We start from the raw sequence: 26,149 nt of genomic DNA, 5'->3' as shown, positions 1-26,149 counted from the left end.
TGCTTACCTGAATGGAGTGATCCCCTAGAATGGTTTTAAAGGCCAGGTCTCTGATTTTTTTTTTTTTTTTTTTTGCTTGCAGACATCTTGCATTTAGTCTGCAAGCAGGCTGGAGTCTAGCATTTCCACCCATGTCTGTTGGATGGTGCCTTCATGAGGGTAGTCAGGATGGTTGGAGCTTGCTAATTCAGACCAGAGGCTAATGGATATGCAGGAAAGGGCACCTTCCAGAGCATTGTAACATGCCAGGTACCAGCATACTTTTTTTTCTGGAGTACCTGCTGGGATATTCAAAACGTGGTTCTACAGGTTTTTCAGCAGGTTCATAATGCAAAAAAATCATTAATTTGGCCTTAGGTTCATATCTGAGAGTGTTTGTGCACAGCAGGAAAGATGCAGTTACGGTTATTATTGATATTAACTTATGAGTGCTTTTTTGAAGGCATTTTTATAAGATGTCAGTGACACCCCATTTGTTTTTATCAATTGACTTAGCTACAGTCCCTCTTTTTGACTAGAAATATTTCTTGTGATGCATGTGTTCGAGTCCACAGCTGTTGCAGTCATCTAATGGTAGTACCCTGTATGTCCCAGTTGAGAATTGGACAGTGAATCTTCCTCAAGAAGTCTTGCATTTTGGTTGATTTTTCTTTTAAATGTAACAGGGAAGCTTTTTTTTTGGTCTTTTGAATATCTGTTTAGTGCATCGTCACAGAAAAGAAAATTAATGATTTCTTATTGATTTTTGATAGAGCTTTTAAAATCTTGTTATGAACAAACTTTAATAAAGGTTCAATATGAATGCGTTTTTCACATGTACGGCTTTGAAATTAAGAATTTGAAAGTTATTTTGCATACAGCTACATATATATATATTATCATCTCTATTACAATTACTGTAATTAAAGTTAGGAAATAAATTTAGATAATTTTTATTTAGAAAGTTAGAATTCTTTGGCGGCCTGAAGGAAATAATTTCAATAGGCTTATTTTTGTATCAGCGTTGTTCTACAAAATACTTAGTTATAAAGAATTAAAAAGCTGTCAGTTCCTGTGGCCCTGTGACTATGCTGTTTTCTGTCCATATATTTAATAATACATTTCTCTTGATGAGTAATATGCATAAGGGCTGAAAAGATCTCCATAGCCTTTTGACTGTAGGTTGTGGTAACAGCTTGAAGACTTATTTGAAGCCTTGGCTTTGGTTATTTGAACACTGTGTTTTTTACTGTTAATTTTTGAGAAGGAAAGTGTTATTCAATTGTTCTGCACTACAAATAGCTTGGTTTTAAGTGCTGATCTGGTAGCAACTGTTTTCTCCTTGAACTGATGTCACTCTTCCTTTGAAGTTGCAGAAAGTAAAATTTTAATACTATGTTTTAATCCAGATTTAAACAGATCAAAATGGATTACAAAATTAACAAGACATGTACCTTTATTAACATTTCACGTCATCACATACAGGTAGCAATGAAGGTATATGGAGTTCACATGGGAAGACATTATTTCAGACAAAAGGACAGGGCCTCTGTTAATGACTGGATATCACATTATGACAAATGGGACATCTTCTTCATAGTTTACCCTTAAATTTGTACTGTAGATTTGAGGCAAAGTCCCGTCTATAGGTCCTGTACATCTCAAGCCATTGCTATGCTGCAATGATTCACTGATTTCATTTCCATCAAGAACTCCCTCAAAATACTTTCATCAAAACGGATGGGTTGACCAAAAAGAAAACAAAAGAAAAGAGGTGTGATTACCATTAAAGACAATCTAGTTTGCGTGTCTATTTTCCTCACTAAAGATACAGTGATCTTTAGATTTTTGAAAATAGAATTAAAAGATTGACTATTCCTGAAAACTAAATATATTAAAAGCTAATCTAAAATCAAAGTGTTATTCAGTATATGTACACAGATAATGTTTTTCTCTGTACAGTGTAAATGCAACTAAGAAAAAGCACTGGTCGTAGGTATGTTTCAGTATCCCTCGTATGACTTCTAATTCTGCCATTTTTTTCCTTTTGTCTTTCAAGACTGAAAGGAGTGTAACTTTAAATTAATAATTAATATTTATTCATTCTGAAGGAATGTTTCCATCACATTAGTATTATAATATTTGTGAAATAGTTGTGTTCATAGGCTGGACTTCTTTCTCTGACAGAGACAAAGCACTATGGATTATATACAAAACGAAGTCTCAAACCAGGAACCAAAATTCCCCTGTTCTCAGGATTCATTATGCCATTTGTGTTATCATAAAGAAATGAGTCCCTTTTTGAAAAATCTCCTATACCTATTGTGATGCCTATTGGAAAACAGCAATAAGTAGGTTGCATATTATGTTGCAATAACAATTTTTATTTATAAATGGATTTACAACACAATCCCAAACACTTCAAAATTTTTGTTCATTCTGTGCAAATTGGATCGGGCCTCTGAAAAGAAATTTGCCTTTCAGTTATTTGGAATCATTGAGTGAGGTCCATACTTACAACCATAAAAATGGTAGCCAGAGGGTGCAGTTATACCTAAGAATCGCCTTTGATGCTGCTGTTACTGTTGTCTGGGAAGGGAGTCTGCAAATGTACTAGATGGTATAAGAAAGAGACAGTGACTGTAGGTGGAAAAAGCATCAGAAAAATGGCAAGGATAGATGAGCTTCGGATGCCAAAATGTCTTGATACACCTCTGTACATAATTACACTTTGTATAACTGTGTAATTTTCCATAAAACTCAGCAGCTCTTATTTTGTTTGCTACACTCGTTTACTGCAGGGATTTTATCTGAGTTAGGTCATATGTTTTTTAAGAGAGAGATTTCAGTTCTGTGTTTTTAATCAGCATTGAGAAGGAATAACTCATAGTTTTGATTAAATTTACAGAAGACTTCAACCTGGGAAAAACTGCAAATTTGTTTGAGGATATGTTTAAGAGTTAAAATTGAATTCAGTGATTTGGACAAAGAGTCTGAAAAATACAGGACGAGAGTCGGTAGGTGCAAATACAAGGTACTACATTTAGCAAGGAATAATCAACTTCACAAACATAAGATGGAAAGTGAATGGCTCTGCAGTAGTTCTGGAAGAAGGCCCAGGAGTTATGGAAGATCACAATCTTGATATGGTTCAATACCATGCTGTTGTTAAAAAGGCAAATGTCAAACTGGTTTGGATAAACAAGTGTATAACTTGCATCATGTGATCCTTCAGCTGCTCTCAACTGTTACTGGTTAGGCTTCATGTTGCAAACACAGTTTTGAGGAATTATATGGACTTATTAGGCAAATTTCCAGGGAAGAAGAATGAGAATGAGCAAAAAAAAAAAAAAAAGACTGTACCAACTGGGAGTATTTAAAGAAAAGATGACTGAATGGAGATGTGCAAATAGCTACATAAAGGAATGAAGTAGTCTGTTCTCTCTGCCCCTTCTGGACAAACCATGAGGCCAAAAACACGCATGAGTAAAAAGCTTTCTAAATCATTGGAATAGATTGCACGGGAGCTTGTGGAATTTTTATGACTGTGATGAATTAGGTATAACTGATCCTGACTTAGGTCAGGAAAATGAATTCATTGACCTCCCAAGGGCATTCCAGCCCTGAAATTCCATCATCTGACCATTGCTAGGGTTTCTTGGTAAAAGTAAATATTTCTTACAACAAGCATGTCTTTTTAATTGCAAAGAAAATAGGAAATTCTTCAGTTGCCCTATTGTAATTACATATAATTCATACATGTTCTCTTCTGTCAACATATAACTGAAATGAAACATTTCCAAAGCCATCTATTTTTTTGACTTTTGCAACAGTTGAATCACTAGGAATTTTGCTGTACCCTTGAAGATAAAAAGTGCCAAAAGATTCTGTATTCATCAGTTGAAATTCAGCTGTTAGAAAAACCTAATCCTAGTAAAATGTCACAAGAGGGTAAGCATATAGTATAAAAAAGTCTAATACGTTATCCTAACAGCTCTATTTTTATGATCTATTTGGACATAAATACTGAATAGAATAGCAGTTTTCACTCTGAAAAGAAAGAGGACTTAATGCTCAAGGAAGCCCCTGAATTTTATTTTAAATGCAGCCTTTTAACCTAACTTCTTTTCAAGTCTTTTGACTTTGTGGTTAAATGAACATTTCTTTATACATGGTAGTTTTAAAAGTCAATACAATTCTTGAGACCCAGTGGCTGTTTGACCTAGTCCAAAGGGATGACAAACACAAAACTTTATAATAATGAGCTATAGTAACTGACTTTGAAAAAGACAAAAGAGGAAGGATACACAAGTTAATTTAACTTATGATCCTAGGGCCTGCATTTCATGTTAGAATTTGTGGTGAATAAATAATAACATTTGTGGTAAGGGAGGCTAGTTCTTAACTGCTTTCTTTAATCCGTAAAATTTAACTTATTATTTGTATACCAGAGGGTTTAGGATGCAATCAAATTTTTTTTTAGAGATAAAATCTCCATGCTGTCATGTTTCAAGCTGCAGTACACTTGTTGGGCAAGAAATGGTTTAATAAAACATTGAGAAAAAGAGAAGCAATTAGCAGGGCTGTCTCCAGAGCTTGAGAAGGTTATTCTCAAAGGTTAACTCTGGCCAGGAACTCTAGCTCTACACAGAATTGGAGTAAGTCAAGAAACTTTCAGTTAAATTAATTTTTTCAGAAAAATGTCTACTTGTCAAAATCATAACCTTGCATGCGAAAAAACCATTTTTTGGTAAATTTAGGCTGAGAAACCTGTCTCATGATGAAACATACAGATACAGGGAGGAAAGGAAAGCAATATACCCTGAATATAGACAATACCCTCACCTGGGTATGTTATGAGAAAAGCATTGAAATACATGTCTTCATCTTTCAGAATCTAAGGGAAGTACTTGATACTTTACTGTAGACCCTGCAGTCTCTAAGTTAAATCCTCTAATTTTATGAGAACCTAGCATGCAACCTACCTGAAGCTAGAAGACTGTCTAATGAAGTATAAAATTAGAATAAGGACTTTTAAGTGTGAATTTAAAAATACCATGATGTCAAGCACTGATCCAGCAAAACACTTAAGTCAATGAGACTATTCATGTGCATACTTTTTTGTTAAGTGATCTCCTCTTAAAAGTGCTTTGTATATTATGGATCCTTCCTCACATATCTCTAAGCTGAAATTGTATTGATTCTGATTGCTGAAGTGTCTTTGGTAAGCTTGAAGTCTTGCTAAGAGGGGGCTGGAAAGAGATTTGGTTTGATTCTGAGGAAGGAAGGTAATATTACCTGCTAGTTTCTAACCCTGTTGTTATAATAATTGACGTGTAAGGAAATGAAAAGATATCTCTAAAGTTGAATATGGTAAATTTGCCTGAGATCCAGAAGACACTATAATACATGGTGAAAAAAAAATGGACTAAAAGTATAGTCACATAATATATCACTCACCACAGCTGTTTGTATTTGATACATGATGCATTTGTAGTGGCTCCCCTGTCCCCTGTCTGGTAATCTGTCTCTGTCCATCCCATTCCTCCCATTCCAAACTTTTAAGCAGCTTTCAAAGAGCTGCCATATTTCAAAAACAAATACCCTGTGACAAAAATGCTGCTTTCTTCCTGTGTGTCTCAGAAAACTTTTTTTCTGCTACTGCCAGCGAAAAGAAAAAAGCACATTTTTCACAGGGACAAATGTTAAAAGCAGGTACATGCAATCTGAATCATCCTCTAGGCTACAACACATGAGTTGGTCTCTGCACCCGAAGAAGTTTAGGACTCGACACACAGGAACAGGCAAATGTGTGAAAATGTCATTTTCATTTGACTGTCCATCCTGCCTTTTAACATGGAGTCTTGCTAGCAGAGACTGCTTTAGAGCATTACAGATTTTCAATATCTTCTAACTAAAAGGGAAACAACCTGTAAAATGTCAGTAAATGGAAGTAAGTCTTCAGTCACTTTCATTCACAGCAATATTCTAGATAGTGACTGAAAGCCCGTGAAAAGGCTCTGCATGACATCAGTGTGGGTACTCATTCAATGAGTATGTTGAAGAAACATTTACTCTTTGAAAAATCATAAGTAGGAGTTACATACTGTTGTAAGAAATTTGGTTTACTGCTTGATATAACTGTGGACTTCAGAATTCAAACCGGTAGCCTTAGCTGCTTGACTTTGCTCATTGGTACTGGCTTATTTTACTCATAGTCTAGATAGCTTCAGCTATAAAATAAATATTAATAACCATTACTGTATGAAAGTTTCTTACTAGCTGTATGAACAATTTACACTAAATTAACTTGACAGAAGGAAAAAACCTCAAATTTCTCAGCCTTTTAAAGTGTTTGTTCTTCCACCAATAATATTGAATAAGTATTTTTTGTATTAAAAATATTTACATGAAACACAGCTTTTAAAGCTTTGAATTGAATACTAAAATTAAATTAGGAAGCATTATTTGTTGAATCTTAGTGTAGTACAAACTGCTGCAGGTACCAGTAACATTCATCCATTGAAGTATAATCTAACTCTTCTAACAGAGTGAAATTCATGCTTGTGCAGATGGCTCCCACATGGCCCATGCGTCATTTAAATCCCTCTTAATCCCTTTTTTGAGAATTCAAGTTGGATTTATGCATTGCATAGTCCTTGTAGTGACCCTCGGCCTACAGTGAATTTCATTCTGTGCTGCCATTTTATTTATATTGCCACTTTAAGCTGGAGTATGTTTACCAAATTAACCCTATATCCTGACATAAATCAATCTCAGACTCTCTTTCAAAGTTGTGAATACTGTTACTTTTACCTTGTTCTTCTTCCTCTTGCGACGGAATCTCAGAAGTTCTTTATGCTGCCTTGACACAAAGTTTACAGCTGCATACTCCAAAAGTGCAGAAAATACAAAGAGCAGACACACAGCCATCCAGATGTCAATTGCTTTGACATATGACACCTATGGAGAGAATAGAGCAGAAGACTGAATATGTTAAAACCAGAGATGTGTTTAGTATTTCATGTCAGGAGTAAGTGCTTTAATATCTCCACATCCTAACACTACTTTTATCAAACAAAACTTAACAGGAAAGCTAGATAATAAGAGGGACAACAATTCAATCTATAAACTTTAAATATTAATTTTTAAAATGTAGTCTTTCACAAAATGTGTTTGCTGTTTATGACATTAACAGTTCCTCATAATGTACTGTGTATTTTATCAGAAACCAAATAATCCACAAGAAGCACATGTTCTTCCTCCATTTGTCCCACTGAGATCTGAGAGTGTACTAAGGAACCAGAGAATAGCTTATAGTGGGACCAGTGGGAATTCCTGTATTATAATGGGTCTGATTTAAAATTCCTGGAATAGAAATTAGGTAGAAGAAGAGAGATAGATGGAGAACTCTGATGTGTTCATTCTCTGCTAATATAAGCATGGTAAATCAAAGATATAGGTTCAAATTGGTCCTGTAATTTTGACACAGTGGAAATACTGAAAATCAGTTGCAGAGTAGATGAACTCACTGCAATCCTTTATTGCCAAACTCAACTGCAGGACATAATCTGAACTAGGAAAGTAGGGCCTGTTCCGTCTCTGTGTGCAGATTTACAAGAGCTTTTTTATATAAGCCAACACTGTTAGATTCAGGCCTCAAAAATGTGACAAAACCCATCTGTAGCTCTCTTTGGTAACCTCTTACATTCTTGCTTTTCTGAGTTTTTATAGAATTCCGTTTTCTTACCTGCTGATGCTACTTTTGGATGCATTCGGATTGCTATGTTTGAGGCACAAAACACACTCACCTCTGCTAGGGGTACCTATTTTACTTAAAAAAATTATTGAATTAGCCAACCTAAAAATACCATGTTAAAACTAATACTGACACTAAGAAGTGGTCTTTGTGTATTTTTATTGTATACATTTTATTTCTGTTAACTGCAATGGCACTTGAAGATGGTCAAGGAATTACCCTTAAAATGAAAAAAAAATCATTAAGCAACAACAAGTCAGAAAACTTAAATAGTTAATCATAGAAATATACTTTAAGCTATTTATATTGTGTAGTGGACCATTCTTTATACAATTGTTTGGAGCTATTAGCCTCACATTTTTCTATATCTTAATGTGAATGTGTTTGTAACTAGTGAATTAATTCATAATGTAGGCAGGTTTTGGGAAAGCAGTATCATTGAGAACAGGTTGGAATCTATGACCTTTAGAAATTCAGTCATATCTGCCAGCATGTCATCAGATACTGGAATCTGGAAAAGGACGAGCTAGTCAATTGCTAAGCAGCATTTATATAGTACTGAATACAATTGCTTTCATCACTTGTCAAGGTTGATGGAATGTGATAGATATGTGGTTAGTTAAATAGTTGAGATGGAGGAGAAATAGAATATATTTGATTGGTAACTCACAACCCCCCCTAATATTTCAAAGTTATTTATCTCCTTTAGAAGATGATTAAATGCTAATAATTAAAACACATCTTTTAAGGTTTACTGAAGGCGTTTACTTGTCATATAGCATTATGACTTCGTACTAATGTGGTACAAACAAAGGAAATTCTGCCTACCTTTGGAAGAGATGCTCGTGAACCTGAGCTTTGTGTTGTCATGGTCAGTACAGTTGTTATGCCTAAAGCCACTCTGGCTGGAGCTGCATCCATATTGATCCAAAATGACACCCAAGAGAGAATGACGATCAAGAGACTTGGTATGTACATCTGGATGAGATAGTAACCCATCTGCCTCTCAAGGTGAAATCGGACTTCAATACATGTAAACTTTCCTTTTTATAACAAAGAAGAAATATTCAATAGAAATAAAATGTTCTTTACTGTCAACATCTTGTGAACACTCTAAAGAATTTACAATCTGTCAAATATATTTGTTCTTTAATGAAAGAAGATGAATGTTTTGATTTCTCTTCTGTGATTTTCAATACGCACGGTCCCCATTATAACAGGAGTATCTACTGGAAAGAAAGGGGACAGAAAAACTGAAAATTTAATATTTTGATAACCTCTGGAACTCTTTTTTCCTTATAAAAAACAAAACATGATTAATTATGACACAGGAAAGTTCCTTTGTGTGATCACACTTGTTTTTCCACTTACTGTTTTGGAAATACTGCTGTATGCAAAGAAAAGGCTTGCTCTCCCATTGTATAAAATCTCTTTTATCTTTTGGTTCAATTTTAAGCTTATATTTATTATTTTTAATCCAATAATTTGCGAAAAATATAGTGAGATAGTGTGGGCATTAGGAGATTCTGCTAAATCTCTCCCTTTATCCTAAGTCAGACTGTTCCAAACCAAAAGTACAATGACAAGATTCAAACAGAAATCGAGGATCTGAGATTAGGCAACTTTAGGCAGCTAATTAAATGGTCTAATTTTTCCAGATACTGAACATCAAGCAACTTCCACTGAGTTAACCAAACCAGAATAAAAAGATCTATTGTTTGCTCATAAAAATGCCATAAACCCATTTTTTTTCTTGTTCAGATTTTTTTTTCTTTTTTTTTTTTTTTTTTACCCTGTAAACTGTAGATTATTTCACAGTTCTTGACCTGGTCTCATTAGATTTTCAAATTCTGCTCAATGCTCATATTAGTCACATATGAATGGTGCTGAAGGCAATGCTGTTACTGTAAATAGTGTATACATGAAATAGTTTCTCACAGCAATAAATTTGCATACCTCAATGCTTTAAATGAAAACATTTCCTAGTTCTAAGTTTAACATGGAGAGCTATATAGTTATTTATTTCCTAAGTGGTATGAGGTTTTTTGGTTATGTTGTCCAGTAGTTTTTGATAGATATTTTCCTAATCCATTTTTATTTGCCAAAATGCCATTTTATAGTAAATCGTTCCACATTAATAGTGCTTTAATATTCATCATATTAACAAAATTTATGTAATGGAATTACGAGTTTATCCTATACTAATTTGATTTATTGTATATTATGCTGTGACAATAGTGTTAGGCATACAGAAATGAGTTTCAGATAAAGTCAAACAGAAATGTTTTTATTCTAGGCATATTAAGTGCTTGGAAATATCTTCTGAACTTCATTATTTTCATAGTAGTTCTCTTAACAGGCCATTAGTCTTTTCTGTGGTGTCATAGTAAATGTTATTGTATGAAACTTTTATTCTGCTGAGGCACTAAAAAAAAATATTTAGAAAGATGGTAGTTATGATGTTCAATTTAAATGACATGATATATCTCAGGACTTTTATATCTGTCGGCTCAATTATTATTTCCATTCCGAATTGCCAATGTTTTCTGAATCCTATCTACACTCTTGAAATCTGTGTCCCAAATCCTGGCTCAACCATCTGCTGCCTCAGCTTCAAAACTGATTTCTGCTTCAATCAAGGGATGAAGTCCTGGTTTAACAAAGTGAGTGGGAATTTTGGTGTTTATTTCAGAAAAGGATAGGATTTTCTCCTACATTTCTCTTTCAGGATCTTCAAAAGGATACCTACACAATACATTCTTTTACTTAACAGTTCAGTACACTCCACATAACTAGAAGTTGTGCACTGACTGGCCTTTGTCAGAATCATATTCTTATTTCAAACTGGTCCTGACCCTGAAAATTTATTTTTTGTGGCATTTGTTCTGTTAGTTTAGCAGTCTTGGACAGCATCAGTCTCTCTCTCAAACATCACAGTAGATGGTGGTAATGAGTGACAGAAATGCATCAACCAAATCTAGGACTCTTGCAAAGCCATTTTATATGTCATCACATCAGCAAGAATTACAGTCCAGCATGTAACATTTTCTTCTTATACGGTCTTTCAAAACAAATTAAGAAGGAAAACTAAGAAGCACCAGAATGGGTAATATATGCATAACTAGAGTGTCAATAAACATTGACTATTGCTTGTACATTGTTTTTTCTCCAGACAAATGTGGGATAAGAGATCTGAGTCTCTTTCCTGACTACTCACGTGGGCTTGAATTATTACAGAGCTCTCAACACAAAAACACTGTGGTCCTAAACAGAGAGCAAGAAATAATACACTGTCTCTGATGTGTATTATTTTTATGTAGCTGCAACTTTGCCAGGTTTGTCTGAACTAAGGAGAGAGAGAGAGGAATAACTGTGGCCAACAGAACCCTAACAAAATGAAAGAAATTCTGAATGAAAGAAGTGGAAATGGAATATATTGTAACCACAGAAAAGCAGAGAAAAGAGATGAGATTATAAAGAGGCCAGAACTAGGACTGAGTGATGTGTCAGAGGAATTATACTGAATAATTTTTTTGCTTGGTTTTGTATTTTGTAAACAGCATTGGCCAAGGTAAAGAAAAAAAAGTGCAATGTGTCTCAAAGTGGGAAAATACCTTTGCATAACTCTACAGAATATGTGACTTAGACTCCTAGACTCCTTCGTCTTAGGCCCAGTGAGTTTATGGACATGTCAGTCATCTCTCTACTGCTTCCCAGTCAATACCACTGTGTTCCTCATCTGCTCTGTTCTAGTGTAGCACTGGAAAATTAATACGTGGCAACTCCTGAGGGAGACTGGTGGCAACCTAGGTAGACGCTTCTCTCTGTTACTCCATTGCTGACTATTGGAAATCAGTCTCAACACTGCAATTGCAGCAGTTGCTGGTCTGAGTGTGGAAGGGATGACAGTTTTTGCCTTTCCTGGCTGAGATCAGAATGACCTGCATAAACTTGGCTAATATAGCAGAATGGAAAAAAACCATTTACACTAGCAGATGTGAGCTTCAGCTCAGAGGCAGCCAGCAGAGGCTGTACTGTTGTTTCCTAGCTGAAGCCAGCATCCAGCTGTGGGGCCTCCTTTCTCTTCCCATATTCCATTTCAAATTCAAAACCAGGTTAGCTGTGGTTTAATCTATTTGACTGGATGCTTGAATGGATAAGAACAAACATACCCATGAAGTCATCTCAGCTGGAAAAGGAGATAGACAAGCAGCTAAGAGCATTGCTCTAATAATTCATTTGCAGTACATTAAAGGTAAGCTCCAGTTCATTCTGATATGCACTGTAAATGTCACAGAGAGTGGCTAGGAGGAGTGTAGGAAACCTGTGTGGTATTGTGGTTTTGCTGAGGCTGAGTAACAAATTAAGGCCAGATGCTAGTTTCAGACCAGAGCTAGATATAAATGTGCACACAATCCATATAATGGACAGATTTTTGCAATGCAAAAGAAAGAACAGGTATTGAGGGCTTCCTAATGGATAAGCATTTTTTCCCGAAACAGAAGTAATGTTCTTTGTGTTCATACGTCTAGCCTAACCAAGGATTCAAGTGTGCTAAAGGCATCAAAAACGATGCCTTGCTGAATGCTATACCTATGCATATGAACTGAACATACTGGTATATATGCACGTGATGGTGCATTTTTCTCTCTTACCCATGTTCTTTCATAACAATGTCAGATTTGCTGGGCTGGTATGATTTCCATCAACGTTCACACTGAAACCAATATTGGAGTGAAAAAATGAGTATTCCAGTCAGTCTATGTGATTTTTCTTTCCCCTAGAAAATATAAGAGAGTTTTCTTTGGAGCCAGTGTCTAGGTCCCATATTCTTTTTTCAGTTGGTGCTGTGGTAGCCAACCGTGAGTAACCTGAGGACATCAATTTTCTACCTTGGCACACCTTCACGCTGCACAGCCCCCTCTGACCATGGCAGGTGCTGCTTAAGCAGTGGACTATGCAGGCAGCAGTATGCTTGTGTGGTTAAGAGGTACTGTCAGCAGTGTGGGATGTGTAAGGGAAAACAAGCTAAGTAGTAGCTTTCTGGCCATAAGGAGTGCTTCTTTTCAGTTTTGTCTGCCTCAAAGTGCTCCAGAGACAGTAGTTGGTATAATTTAAATATATTTGTCCCCTTTTAGCAACACTTAAGATATCCCTTGGGGAAAGCTTTTCTTACTGTATCCTTACAATGTCATGGTCATGTTTACAATTCTGAGTAGCTGTTTCTGAAGATGCATAGGAAGTTTTCATAATGGAGAATCACCTTAGGAAACTGAGACAAGGAAATAGTGTACCTGAGAAATAATTAATGAAGAGTAATAACAATTGTTAAATCACTATGAAATTAAAAATTAATAACATAATAAAATACAAAATGAATAAGTATAAACATAAAAAAGGAACTAAGCGTGAGGAGATTCAACTGTTAATCCATGCAGAATGGAGAGGTATCTGCTAAAGGTTCTGGTTCTTGATGCTACTTTAGATAATAGTAAGTCATAGTCTGGCCTTCCTTATAAGAAAAATCATTGATAATGCTAATAGCTGATCTACTGTGAAATATTTTATGGATGTAGAGAGGACGGTGGCCTAAAGACTATATAGCTTAAAGAAATTACATTAAAATATTTACTTAAAATAAGAATTTTATACTTGCTGAATAGAGAATGAGTCAAAGTTTGGCAAAATTGTGCTAAACTAAGTTAAGCAAATCTGAATAGATCTTTATGGAGCCCTGCAGAGTATGAGTCTTAGATCTGGGCAGTGGATATTTTATGTTCTGATTCCAGCACATTTGCCAGTGTGGATGTAGACTACACAATTCTGTTTTTACCAGTGACTGATGACCAGCAAACAGCCAGGCCAAGGGCCAAAATATTGCTAGCTATGGAGATTTGCTAACAGAGTCCTGGGGTAACTGACCTGTGATGATGGTCCTCTCCTCTAGCACTGCATTTTCCCCCTTAAAAGACAGCTAGAGACACAGGTTTAACATGAAATTAAGTAGAGAGACAGCAGGAAAGGAGAACGGGAGACTGAGACTTCTTTAGTGGCTAGGATTTGCTCAGCCTAAATGTCTGACTTAGATTTAGATCCCTTAACACAATACAGAGTTTCTCCCATTTGTCTGTCTTCTGGAAATCTCTTTCTTAAGCAGCTCAATTCCTCTACTCCCCATAAAGATACTAAGCATTCAAGCTCAATCTGAGTTTGAAAATTGTGTTAGATGGGGTATTTATTTCTAGGTGCTATTCTGAAACTCTGCAGTGTTTACCATTTTTGGACTGGTAAAAATCACAGATCCTCATTGTATGTGGAAAAAACAACATATAGCAAAAGACAGCCGACACACTTTTCTCTATAGAGAGAAAAATAAAGACTGTCCTCTCTTCTAAAAGTGAAAGTTAAAGACTCTTCTGTGACAAAACTCAAGAAGTAGTTGTTGAGGTAGACTCAAGAAACAAATTTCGTATAGATTGATGAAATGTGGCTACTGCCACACATTATGACACTGTTTTCTAATGTTTAATACCTTGAGTTCCAGGTTCTCACTAAAGAGTTGCCATTGTAATGCTTTGAGTACTGTTGTCTACTCTCTTCTTGAAGGAAAAAAGGACCAATATTTACTGAAAACAAATGTCTATTGCAGGACAACACACACTGAGGATAGTTCATGAGATATAATATATGTATAATATGATCTAACTGCAGGCCATCACAGACTTCCCCTTTGCTGTATTTTTCCAGCTCTTCCTTAATGCCAGTTCTGGCAACTCATTTCATCCTGAATAGTGACACTTCAGTGTGCTAGGTATCAGAAAGCTAGTGCTTTATGTATGTGTGTGTTAGAGCCCCAGACAGATGAAGTGTTGATCAGTATTGTCCTGAAACTAAATCATTCATTATGTAATTAATCAAGGCTTTTTTAAAGTGCCCTGCATATGTGAGCCTTAATGGTTTAGGTTATCTAGTATATAGGATGGAATCACCTTAACAAAGGTTGCTGTTTAGTGAGAGTGAGGGTATTGGCTCCAAGTGTCCTCAGACAAACTGGATTAATGACAAAAAGCCACAAACCCCAAATAGAAAGCTTTTTATTTTTAAAGTTATTAACGTTGAAGTATATTTTCTGAGGACAATGTTATGTCTGCAATACAGTTTTATTTCATTCTGGGACTGTATTGCCATAAGAGGGATGACACAGACCACCAGCGCTTTCCTTCTGCCTTTTGTTATGTGCTTGCTTTTTGCTCTGCATCTGCTAAAATAAGGCCACAATACCTCTCTTGGCAACAAAGTACAGTGTATTATGTACCACACTGCAATCATAGTGGCAGATGATTTTCACAGAGATCATGAAAGAGAATGAAGTATATAAACTGACTTTTCCATGAGGCAGTACTGCTCCTTTTACTTTCTCTCCTGTTTGAGTCATTATCAGAATCACCATTAGGCAAGCAGACTAGCTGAGTCTACATTGTTCAGTAAAAAGACTCCCTTTTTATTCCTCCCAGAATGTTATACAGTCATTTGAGAGGAATTCTGCTTTACTTATTACTGAAATACAGTTAAATACTTTATGTCTTTTTGCCTTCCCATTATATTTCTTAAATAAACAAGACACTCCACAAATTATGTGTGTGTGCAAAGCTGGTTATATCAAGAGAATGTCTATAAAAGTGTTTACATATAAGTAAAGTTAGCTGAAATTATTTTCATACCTCTCTAAGAAGAAGAAGAAGAAGAGACAGGATAATAAAAAAGGCACTTGGTAAGTGCAGTTTCCAGACATTTTTTGCAATTTGCACTGAAATATAAATTGCAATTTGCACTGAAATATAAATTGTAATTTGAGTATACTTTGCTGTTTAAAAATGTTTAAAAATCTGTTTATAAACTTGCTTTTTCCTCATTGTAAAACATTCAGCTGTATCTATGATCATGCAACCTGACTAGAAATGATGATTTTTAAGGGCCTGGCATGGAGAACTAGACGAATCCTAAAATATATGGCTGGTGTCTCTGCATCTAAAGCCAAGATTCACAAAACAACTGTAGGAATGTACTACCATTCAGTTTTTCTTTCAAGTCACACTCTGCAGTTATCAGTGTCACAATGGGGGATATCAGTGCTGGTGCTGTCACCTGCTGTTGACTACATGAGTTCTTGCTCAGGAAGTGACTTTACACAGCTTGTTTCGAAACAAATGCTGGGGCAGGTAGTAAACTTAACACTGATGCAAGACTGATAAAGACTGCAGTAAAAGAAAGTTGAAAATAAATGTGGAAAAGAGCAACTATTTTTTTTTTTTTTTCAGCTTGGTGAATTTCATTTGCAATTCCCCTCTCTCTCAGAATGGAGGACCAAGCTGCCATTCAGAGGGACCTCCATAGGCTGGAGGAACAGACCCACCACAGCAACATGACAGTCAACAAAGAAAAAATGCACAGTTCTGTGATGAGGATGTTTAAATTTTGATAAGTGCAGGGATGACAACTGAGGTCTCTTCTCCTTCAGAGAAAAATGCCCTGTTGGAGTCAGGCAGTGCTGTTTTCTGTGTCTAGGGATCGTCACATCCTCAGTCTATCATAGACTCTGTTTTTCAAGGTGTTTATAATTTCTCCTGAAATAGTTTATAATTTCTTCACTGAAAAGTGAAAGTGAGCAGCTTCAGAGATATCACACTCATAGAATATCTACTGGATAGAAAGTACAAACTTCCTTTTCTGAGAAGTGGTCTGTGAAAAAACTCTGAGGTGTTAAAAAGCCATGGCTTAAAAATCACTGCTGTAGTCTCAAAAAGAGTGGTTTAGGTGTTTGTCAAAACAAGTAGCGGTTTGAGTTCGTGTCCTCAGAGTAAGGCATCAAAGTTATGTCTCCTTTAATCACTGTCATGTTGGCAGCAAAATGGCCCAGTATAAGACATTAAGTCAGTTGAAGGTAGGACCTAGAGGGGCCACAGTCTACAGGTTGTTAAGCAACTTGTTTGACTTTAAGGGGGAACCAAAGTGGTCATGAGGAAAGGGTGTGTATGGGATGTATATGTTAAGAGGTCGAATGGGGAATGTGGAGTTAAGGAAGTGGGATTGAGATTGCAGATTTACTGTGTTAAGGATACAGAGTTATTAGAAATGGTCACATACAGAACCTATCAGTTCTGGTGGAGAGTGTAGCAACCATAGCTCCACTGTTTCCAGGACCGCTACATCAAATACTTTAACCCAAAACCCACCAATAGACATAAGACAGTTCTGAGCATCATCATTCAAGTGCAGGTGTAGTACGTTATCCATGGTGCAGGAGTAAAGCCAAGATTCAGAGCATCTCTGTTTGTGCCTGTTAGGCAGTGCTATTATGTATAAATTCATGCTATCATATATTGGGCTTTTTGCAGCCATGATTGAAATTATCTGTGATTGAGACCAAAATTGAGCGTTGCTTAAAAGCCCAGGGGAGCAACGCATGTGACATAGGAAGTAAAGAAGGATGCAGTAAAGCAAGACCATCCTTGTAAAGTGAATGGTTCACGTGTAGTGATTTTCCTGGTTGTTATGATTCTACTTCACTTCCTGAATTTGTCACTGCAGATATGCCAGTGGACACGAAAACATGAAAATGATCAGAAATGTTGTTGTGTCACTTCAGAACACAAGATGATGAGCCTTTATGTTGTACTGTTTCTGAAACTATTATGTCCCTATATTTAGAAGCAGTTTGTTTTTCAAGCTGTGGTTACAGTGATCCATTTTCAGTTGGGCATGAAATACTGATGAGACATGCACTGATGAGTTTCCACATGCTGTCCTGAAGCTTCATGTTAATTTTTTTCATAGGAAGACTTTTAGGGGTTTTTTTTCTGTTTTACAGGATGTCTCAGAAAAGCTTTCCATCCTGTGTTGTAACTAAATTTAAACTGAAAACTCTGCTTTGGTCACTTATTGCATGCCAGCTGCAGTTGCTTAGTATTCTCTTAAGAATCATTTTAGTCCAATCTGTCACAGGCCAGAGAAATTATTTCCAGTTTTGAAAAACAATTTCTATTGTTTCTTGTGGAGTATCCTAAAGGGTATCTGTCTACAGTATCTCATTGCAGAAGCCTTAAAAAAGCACATTGCTGGTCACATATCTGAGTGATATAGTTGTCTTTTAATATAATGTTTAGGACTTTTTAGCCTGCACATGGTAGTTAATAATACTGGTTGTAACAAAGAAATGAAAGGCACGTCCATACTCCTAGAAACCAAACCAAACCCCTCTAATTGGATTAAATTAACTTCATACTGAAGTCTTGAATAAAAAAAAATAAATACTCTGAAGAAAATACTGTTATCTTGAAGAGGAGGATGTCACAATAAATGTAGTCCTGCATGAGTAAGTCTATCTTTTCTTTCTGGTTTGCTCTGCCAAAGTTCTTCCAGATTTGTACCTGTAATTTTTTGTGTTGTAACTCAGAGCAGGTCACTCATCTGTTTTCTTGGGTGAGGACAAAGCCTTCTGCCTGCAGCCAGTGTCAGTCAGCACTGCATTTTTTCCCCTGGCCAGTCATAGGCAAGTCCCACAGCTATGCAATTGTCTTCTTGTTTGCTGAGGTCTTTTAAAGTCTCCATCCTGAAGTGTATGGTGGGTGCCTGCATCCAGGCTTCCAGGTTTCTGTATTAGTAAATGGCTTGACTTTTATGTACAAAATAAATGGCCCAATTCTTTTTTTTAATTAGAGGCACAAAGTTCAGCCATCTTTTTCAGGGTTGTGAGCTGCACTCACATTTTAGAGCACCTGTTTGGCCATAGAGATGCAGTTTGGCCAAAGCAATACAGAAATATAACAGACTGATGATTGGCCATGCTGACCTCTAGTGTTATGACAGTAAATACCTTCTCCCACCTAAATGTGACAGCAGTTCACAGGGATAAGCACACTCGTCCTGCAGGCACATTTTGAGAGTCATGAGACCTCACATGCATCTGTTCCTCCTGCTTCTCATCTCAGTTTAGGGCCACAGTGAAAAATACAGTAAATGTAAGTTGACCCTATGCAACCTAGGCGTAGTATGTTTTCCTATTTCTGCTTAGAAGAAAATTAGTAGCAACTTAAATAGGCTTGACATAGGTTATGAAGAAAAAAGTAGTGGCTCAAAAATACTGAAAAAACAAAGTTTCAGTCAAAATCAAAAGGTTTAAACTATGACAGTTCTAATGAAAATTCTTAGACAAATGAGTAAGAGTACAATTCAGCTTTGGATGAGATGTTTGGAGAGATATTTGGAAATCACTGGAAATTCTGACATTTTAAAACAGGTTTCTGTTCAATATCAGAATAAGTACCACAGTAATGTTTTAATTCCTCGGTTAGAGATTTTTGATGCATCACATTATTCAAATGAACTTTGGAAAAATTAGAATACTTTCTACCACAAAGTCTCATTTGTTAATATCATTATACAGGTTAGAGAAGTACAGTTACAGGCACATGTTAAAATGGTACAAAAGCAGGACAGTCCTGAAAAGGAAGAATATGTTGCCTATATATCTCAAAGGAGACAGAGAAAAATAATGAAAACAAAATTTTCTTGTTTGTCATAGGGATTATGGTAAAAAGAAAAAAAGAATAATATTAATTTCATTATTATCATTAACAGATGTTTGAGTGAAATACGGTATGTATCTCCATTTCTGGAAAGATTTTAAGGATTAGCCAGATATTAGCGTGCAAAGCATGTGACACTATCCTGCATGACATCCTTGTCTCTAAATTGGGGAGACATGGATTTGATGGATGGACCACTTGGTGGATAAGGAACTGGCTGGATGGTCGCACTCAAAGAGTTGTGGTTAATGGCTCGTGTCTAATTGGAGAGCAGTGACGAGTGGCATTCCTCAGGGGTCGGTATTGGGACTGGTGCTGTTTAACATCTTTGTTGGCGACATGGACAGTGAGATTGAGTGCACCCTCAGCAAGTTTGCTAGTGACACCAAGATGTGTGGTGTGGTCGACACGCTGGAGGGAAGGGACGTGCCATCCAGAGGGACCAGGACAGGCTTAGAGAGGTGGGACCATGCAAACCTCATGAAGTTCAACAAGGCCAAGTGCAAGGTCCTGCACATGGGTTGGGGCAATCCCAAGCACAAATACAGGCTGGGCAATGAGTGGATTGGGAGCAGCCCTGAGGAGAAGGACCTGGTGTTGGTTGATAAGAAGCTCATGACCTAGCATGCTGAGCTTCTCATCAACCTGGCCCAGAAAGCCAGCCACATCTTGGGATGCATCAAGAGAAGTGTGGCCAGCAGATCTCAGGAGCTGATTCTCCCCCTCTACTCCTCTCTTGCGAGACCCCACCTGGAGTACTGTGTCCAGCTCTGGGGCCCCCAACATAAGAAGGACATGGACATGTTGGAGCAGGTCCAGAGTAGGGCCACGAAGATGATCAGGGGGCTGGAGCACCTCTCTTAGGAAGACAGGCTGAGAGAGTTGGGGTTCGGCCTGGAGAAGAGAAGGCTATGGGGAGAACTTATAGCAGCCTTGCAGTTCCTAAAGGGGGCTTACGGGAAAGCTGGAGAGGGACTTTTTACAAGTACATGTAGTGATAGCACAAGGAGTAATGGCTTTAAACTGAGAGAGGGTAGATTTAGAGTAGATGTAAGGAAGAAATTCTTCACTATGAGGGAGGTGAGACACTGGAACAGGTTGCCCAGAGCAGTTGTGGCTGCCCCCTTCCTGGAAGTGTTCAAGGCCAGGTTAGACGGGGCTTTGAGCAACCTGATCTAGTGGAAGGTGTCCCTGCCCATGGCTGGGGGGTTGGAACTAGATGATCTTTAAGGTCCTTCCAACCCAAACCATTCTATGGTTCTATGTATTTGTACAGTAAAAGTGCACGTTAAGTAAAAGTATATGTAAAACTATATATTTGTACAGTAGAACTGTAAATATGTAAAACTATGTATTTGCACAGTAAAAGTGTATGTCAGCTGTGATAAAACTAATCAATGTTGAAAAGCATTCTTCCTAAATTTTGACTGCAACAGGACATTCCTTATGAATGTCACCTATTGAATTATATCCCTTCTGCCATTTCAGCAGAATCCAAATAAATCAGTTCTAAACTTAAATTTAAATATGTTTAATCTATTACAAATCATATTGGAGAGCAGAAATTAAAATATATGGATTAGAATATGGATTAAAGGAGTTCTAGGGGTTTTTTTTCCCATGAGAAGATGAAAGCTATGCATTCTTAGTCTTTGCTACATGGTTTTTTGAGGGTTATTATGTGATTTTCCAGTTATTGAGATAATTTTTTACAACTAAAAATAACTATATTAGTAATGTTAAGACCCTCCTTTTTCAAATAATTCCAGAGATGATGAGCTAAACATCACAGTTCTACAAAGGCTTCAGCTCAGAAAAGCCACGTCTTGTTTGGACACCTGGCCATTGTACATTAAGGATGCTTTCAGGATGTTTGCATTGCCCCCTTGCTGTAAGAACTAGGGCAGGGATAGCTGGCTTGGCAACTCTGTGTCCCTTTTTTCTGATTGAGCCAGGCCATGCTTACTGCACAGCCTATGGACCTTCGGATTTTAGCAGTGCTTCAGATCCCACAGTGTAGATGTGGTCATGGCACCCACTGTAAAAATAAAACTGACTGAATTGCTTCTGAATTATTTCAGTGATGTATTTTCTTCAGTTCACTGAAACAGAAGTTTGATTGGCCTTCAGACTTTTGTTTTGTTGTGTCAGTTATTTAAGACTGCATTATCCTGCACAGTGCACCTGTACATTTTAATCTTCTGAGTTCAGTGGGAATATTAAAAAAAAAAACCCCACCTCTCCAAAATAACAATAAATGTTAAATACCTTTCCAGTTTTAATCACTAATATGCTTTCCTACCTGTATTGTAATGCTTGGTGCAGTAACATAAATCCTTTTCTTCTTTCAACAGAAACTGTGGCAGAGTGAGACCTTCTGCTACTTGAACTGCTCCCTTTTCTTGCCATTCAAAAATGAGATCATTCATTGTGTATCCAACTAAAAAAAAACCAACAAAACCACAAATAAACTCTAAGGCAGCTGCAAACTTTGAAAAGCAGGGACATATGAAATAGTGATAATTTAAGTAAATGTCATAAAAAGGAGATAATACTGGGGCTCTGCTTATACTTGTTAATCACAAAGTGTTATTGGCCATTCTATACCATACTGAACTAGAAAAAAACCTCAGGTTTTGCATCTTTCGTTAAATCTTAATGGTCAGGTAGTCTATTAATGGAATTAACAAAAGCATCAAAACGAACTAAACATCCATTTCTCTTGGGTGCATGGGAAAATCTTACCCTCCCCAGTCCATGAAGGATAAAATAGGCCCTTCATGCTCAGATCTCTTTCTCTTTTTATTTGAGTTAAAATGGTGGATTGTCAAAGTTATGTATATGACTTTACGTCAATTTGAATTGTTAAGTGCAAATTCTTCAAAGAGAACAATGAATGAAAATTTCTGCAGGAGTGAAGTATTAGTTGAATTGAAAAAACACTTTTCTCTTAAACTGGTACAAAACAAGGGAAAATGATTGAATCTTCTCATATTAGCTGACTGTGACCTATATGGTTTTAAAAGGCATTCAGTTTCAATATTCAGATTTCTGCACTTATCTGTACCTCGTGCATGTGTGTATAAGATTAAATAAAACAGCAAAAGCCATAGCAGAAGTACTAATCAAGGGCCAGACTTTGTAAAGGGCAAGTACTTTTTCCTTCTCTTTCCCTCTGTCAGCTAAATATTTGCATGGGATATCATTGAGGAATATCGTCTGAATATGTGATATATTAACTTTCCAGTATATCCCTGGCATTTTATTCTATTTTTTTCTGAATAAATTTTACCTGGTTAAAACAAATGAAAAAAAATAAAGGCTTCCTATTCTTATTCATGTTTCATTAAGACTGTCTCAGAATCCAATAGATTTGGACAAAGTGAGATTTTAAGATTGAAATCTAAAACTAGATAGCTTCTATTGTTGTAATAGTTTGAACAACAAGGGTACACTTGAGCCACATATAATAGCTTGAACTAGAAGGAAAAGGATTAATTTTTACATCTCAATTATATAGCTTTAATTCTTCTAATTTGCTTCATTGCAATATTTCCTTTCTGTTTTAGTCAAATGCTAACAAGTGGTTAAGGATAACCTACCGATAACTGGAAATATCTTTTAAACTTTCAATAAATGATTACAGTTCAAAGTATATTGTTCAGAACTTGCTAAGAGTAACTGTCTGCCTGCAAATGTTGAAATTTTGAGTTCCAGTGAAGGAAATAACCTCTTTGGTGTGTGGGCATCAATCTTTCCTTTTATATTCAGTGAATTCATTGCTCCTTGAATACATCTATATATGCTATTCTGTCATAATGCCCTGATATGCTGACCTCAGATCTGAGACACACTTCATCTTTTCTGATTTGTCTATGCTGAATGCACCTATAAGCTAAGATTTAGTGTTTATAAATTTAAAACTATTTTCAACACCTCTCCTTGCTTCTAGAATCTTGATGTTTCTTTTGGGGAGTACCTTCATAAAAGGTATTTACAGGCACTCAGGCTGACTGCTTGTATTTTGTTGGGGCTGGAGGAATATGCTAAAAATAAGACTATATCCTTTTAAATAAGTATTTAATTAAGATCAGACATTACTCGAGTCATTACAAGCATATATTAACTGTGCAAGCAAACACTTATTTTTCTATCTTATTAAATACATGGCATTCCATAAACCCAGTCTTAAAATTCACTATCAAATGCCATAAACTATAAAAAATCGGAAGTGTAGCTCTTATCAAACTTTGCATGAATTCAGACAAAAAGCAGTTATGTGTAAAGCAGATTATCATTTGAAGCATGTAGATTATGGCTTGAAGTGATATCCCGTGAGTAAAACTCATTGCACTGACAAGAAACAACTGCTGTGTCAAAATGTATTTCATTAAATCAGATTCATTCATCTCTAATGCATGCTTTTAATTTTGATTATGATCTACCCTGCCCACTAATTCTTCTATAGTGCAATCTATTAAAAATAATAGCAGTGTATGCAAAATGCTGAGATAGTAATTAATTTTTATTATGTTTACATTTTAAATACCCAAATATAGCTTTAGCATTCAATACTGTAACTTCGGTTTTGTAAGTCAAGATCATAATTATAAAGTAAATGTGTCTTAAAATATAGAGGAGCTTAATGGAGATGTGAGTTTATGTTACACCAAAAAATTTTAAAATAGTATAATATATATCACATTTCCACTGGGTATGTTACATTAAATCAACTTAAATTAAATGTTTATTAAATGCATGGCCCTTTATTAAATGTGAAATACATGGCCCAATCAAATGTGCCCACTTAATTGGGGAAATTTCAAATCTTGTAATAGTCCTGTAATTGGGGAAGTGAGAAAACATAAATTATTTAAGCATATTGAACTATTTGATGACACAGATTTGTCTCTAAATTTTCTTTAGTGAGCAGTGTTAACAAGGACAGGTATTCTTGATTTTTCAGCTGAACATATCTCGTTATTTTGTACAGCTCCAAATAAATTCAGGATCTCTTTCTTTTTTCCAACTACCGCATCATTCTTTCTTCTTGGCATGGAGAAAAGGAAGAAAGACTAGAGTGGAAAGTATCGAGTCAACAGCAGAAATAAATCAGAATTAGAGAATTTGCAAGGACAAACTGCAGCTGATGTCCTAGGCCCATCCCAGGATTCTATGTGCAAAAGGACTAAACTCCACATTGTTCTGTGTTAGGCAATTTTCAGGAGGAACAGCAATACTAATTGTGCTAACTGAGCTTCCTTAATATCTCAAAAAAGGAAAAGATTTTTGGGTTTTGATTAATTTTATGAAGAAGACTGCTGAATAGCACAGGGCTTAACACTCAGAATGCTCATGGTACTGTGTGCACTGTGCATAAGGGGAAAAAGGCATTTCTATAAAATGGCCCTTTAAAACAGTCATTGGTTACCATACTGTAGTATATACACTATTACAGTTTAGGTGTATGGTGTTAGATATGCAATGAGCCTAAAAATCAGTCCCCAAGCACCCTAATTTTGGGAGCTCTGCTGATTAATGTAATTAGTGTCCCTTATTGAAGTGGCTGGGCTCCCAGCAGCAAGAGAAGGCATCATGGCAGATTTTGAAATTACCTTACAGTTCAGTCTCAACAACAGAGCAGAGACTTATGGTGCTGGTATGGATAAGGCGCCAAATTGCTTAGTGCTATCAATGGGGGGTGGGGGGCTAAGTGCACAGCAAGTAAGAGAAGTGTAAGATTTGGTAATAAAAATTTTTGAAGCCTCGGGGGCAGAGTGTTATTTTTTAGATTTAGGATCCTAGAATTGCCAGTCATAAAAGTTTACAGTATTAGATTTATGTGGATAACTTTAAAATCCTGATGCCACTGCCTGAGTTTAATGGGGCTATACAGATCTTCCATGCATATGTATTTGCAGTACTGAGGCCTACATTTGCAAAATGGAGATGATTAGATGCTGCAGCAAAGAAGTTCTCTACTAAAATGCATTTACCTTACCCATCTAGATGAAAAAAGTACACTTGTCCATCCACTGCTGAAATGAGTTTTACAGGAATAAAAATGAAAACAGGTAAATTATTTCATGTCTGTATAAGATTAACAACTTATCTGAAAAAAGGCAGATGAGAGAAGTGAGTAATGGTGCTCTCTTTGTTCCAGGTTTATGCACCACCAGTCAATCTAACTGATCAAGGTCATAATTAAAGGTGAGTGTTCCTAAGACGGAATTGTAATTAAAAATAATTGATCTGAATGCAGCAGTACCCAAATAGTAAAATTCAGTAAGACTGATATCTTTGTGTGGTCTCAAATTTTGCTTGATATTCTTGAATAATGGCATGACTAGCAGAAAGGGCTAATTTGTTGGATAGATATAAGAATGGTTATATGAACAGATCACCTTCTCAGTAGACTGTGGGCTTGAAATGTGAAGACTTTGTTCTGAACAGATGTGTGGTTACCAGTACAAACTTGCACTGTATGTGTTATATTATTAAATATGTTCTGTGTCTTGTGAGAACTGCACTGAAATATGTGGTAGTTATAAAGAACAAGATGTTTCTCTTTAGGGATTCTAAGGGATAAGGAAGATAATGGTGCCTTTATTGTGCTGTTAGGTCCATAAATACTGAATCCACAGAAACAAGCTGGCAGGAGAGTTGGCACAATCTAGGACCCTGATTCTGAGAAAGTAGAGGAAAAACTCACAACAATGTCATAGAATGAGGAATCATATCCCTTGCAGTTTTTCAAATTTGGATTCACAACTATAGAAGGCCTATCTCCCTGGGGATACCTGTTTCTAGGTTCTTCTTCTTTTCT

General features: G+C 36.3%; 1 protein-coding gene across 2 annotated transcripts in view; it reads right to left on the bottom strand.

Moving 5' to 3' along the window:
* Positions 1-26,149, bottom strand: part of GLRA3 (glycine receptor alpha 3) — a 95,387-nt gene that overhangs the window by 8,654 nt on the left and 60,584 nt on the right. Inside the window, exons 6-9 of one of the 2 annotated variants that reach the window (XM_074866441.1) lie at positions 21,626-21,763; positions 8,567-8,781; positions 6,796-6,942; positions 1,585-1,704 (exon numbers count right to left, since the gene is read on the bottom strand). In XM_074866441.1, the coding sequence (XP_074722542.1) occupies positions 1,585-1,704; positions 6,796-6,942; positions 8,567-8,781; positions 21,626-21,763 (620 nt within the window). The remainder of the gene's footprint in view (positions 1-1,584; positions 1,705-6,795; positions 6,943-8,566; positions 8,782-21,625; positions 21,764-26,149) is intronic. The other variant, XM_074866442.1, reaches the window with a different exon arrangement.

This window comes from Strix uralensis, chromosome 4 (assembly GCF_047716275.1).
Source record: "Strix uralensis isolate ZFMK-TIS-50842 chromosome 4, bStrUra1, whole genome shotgun sequence".
NCBI classification, from domain to species: Eukaryota; Metazoa; Chordata; class Aves; order Strigiformes; family Strigidae; genus Strix; species Strix uralensis.
Note: the sequence above shows the minus strand (reverse complement) of the source record. Positions and strands in the feature narration are given on the sequence as shown.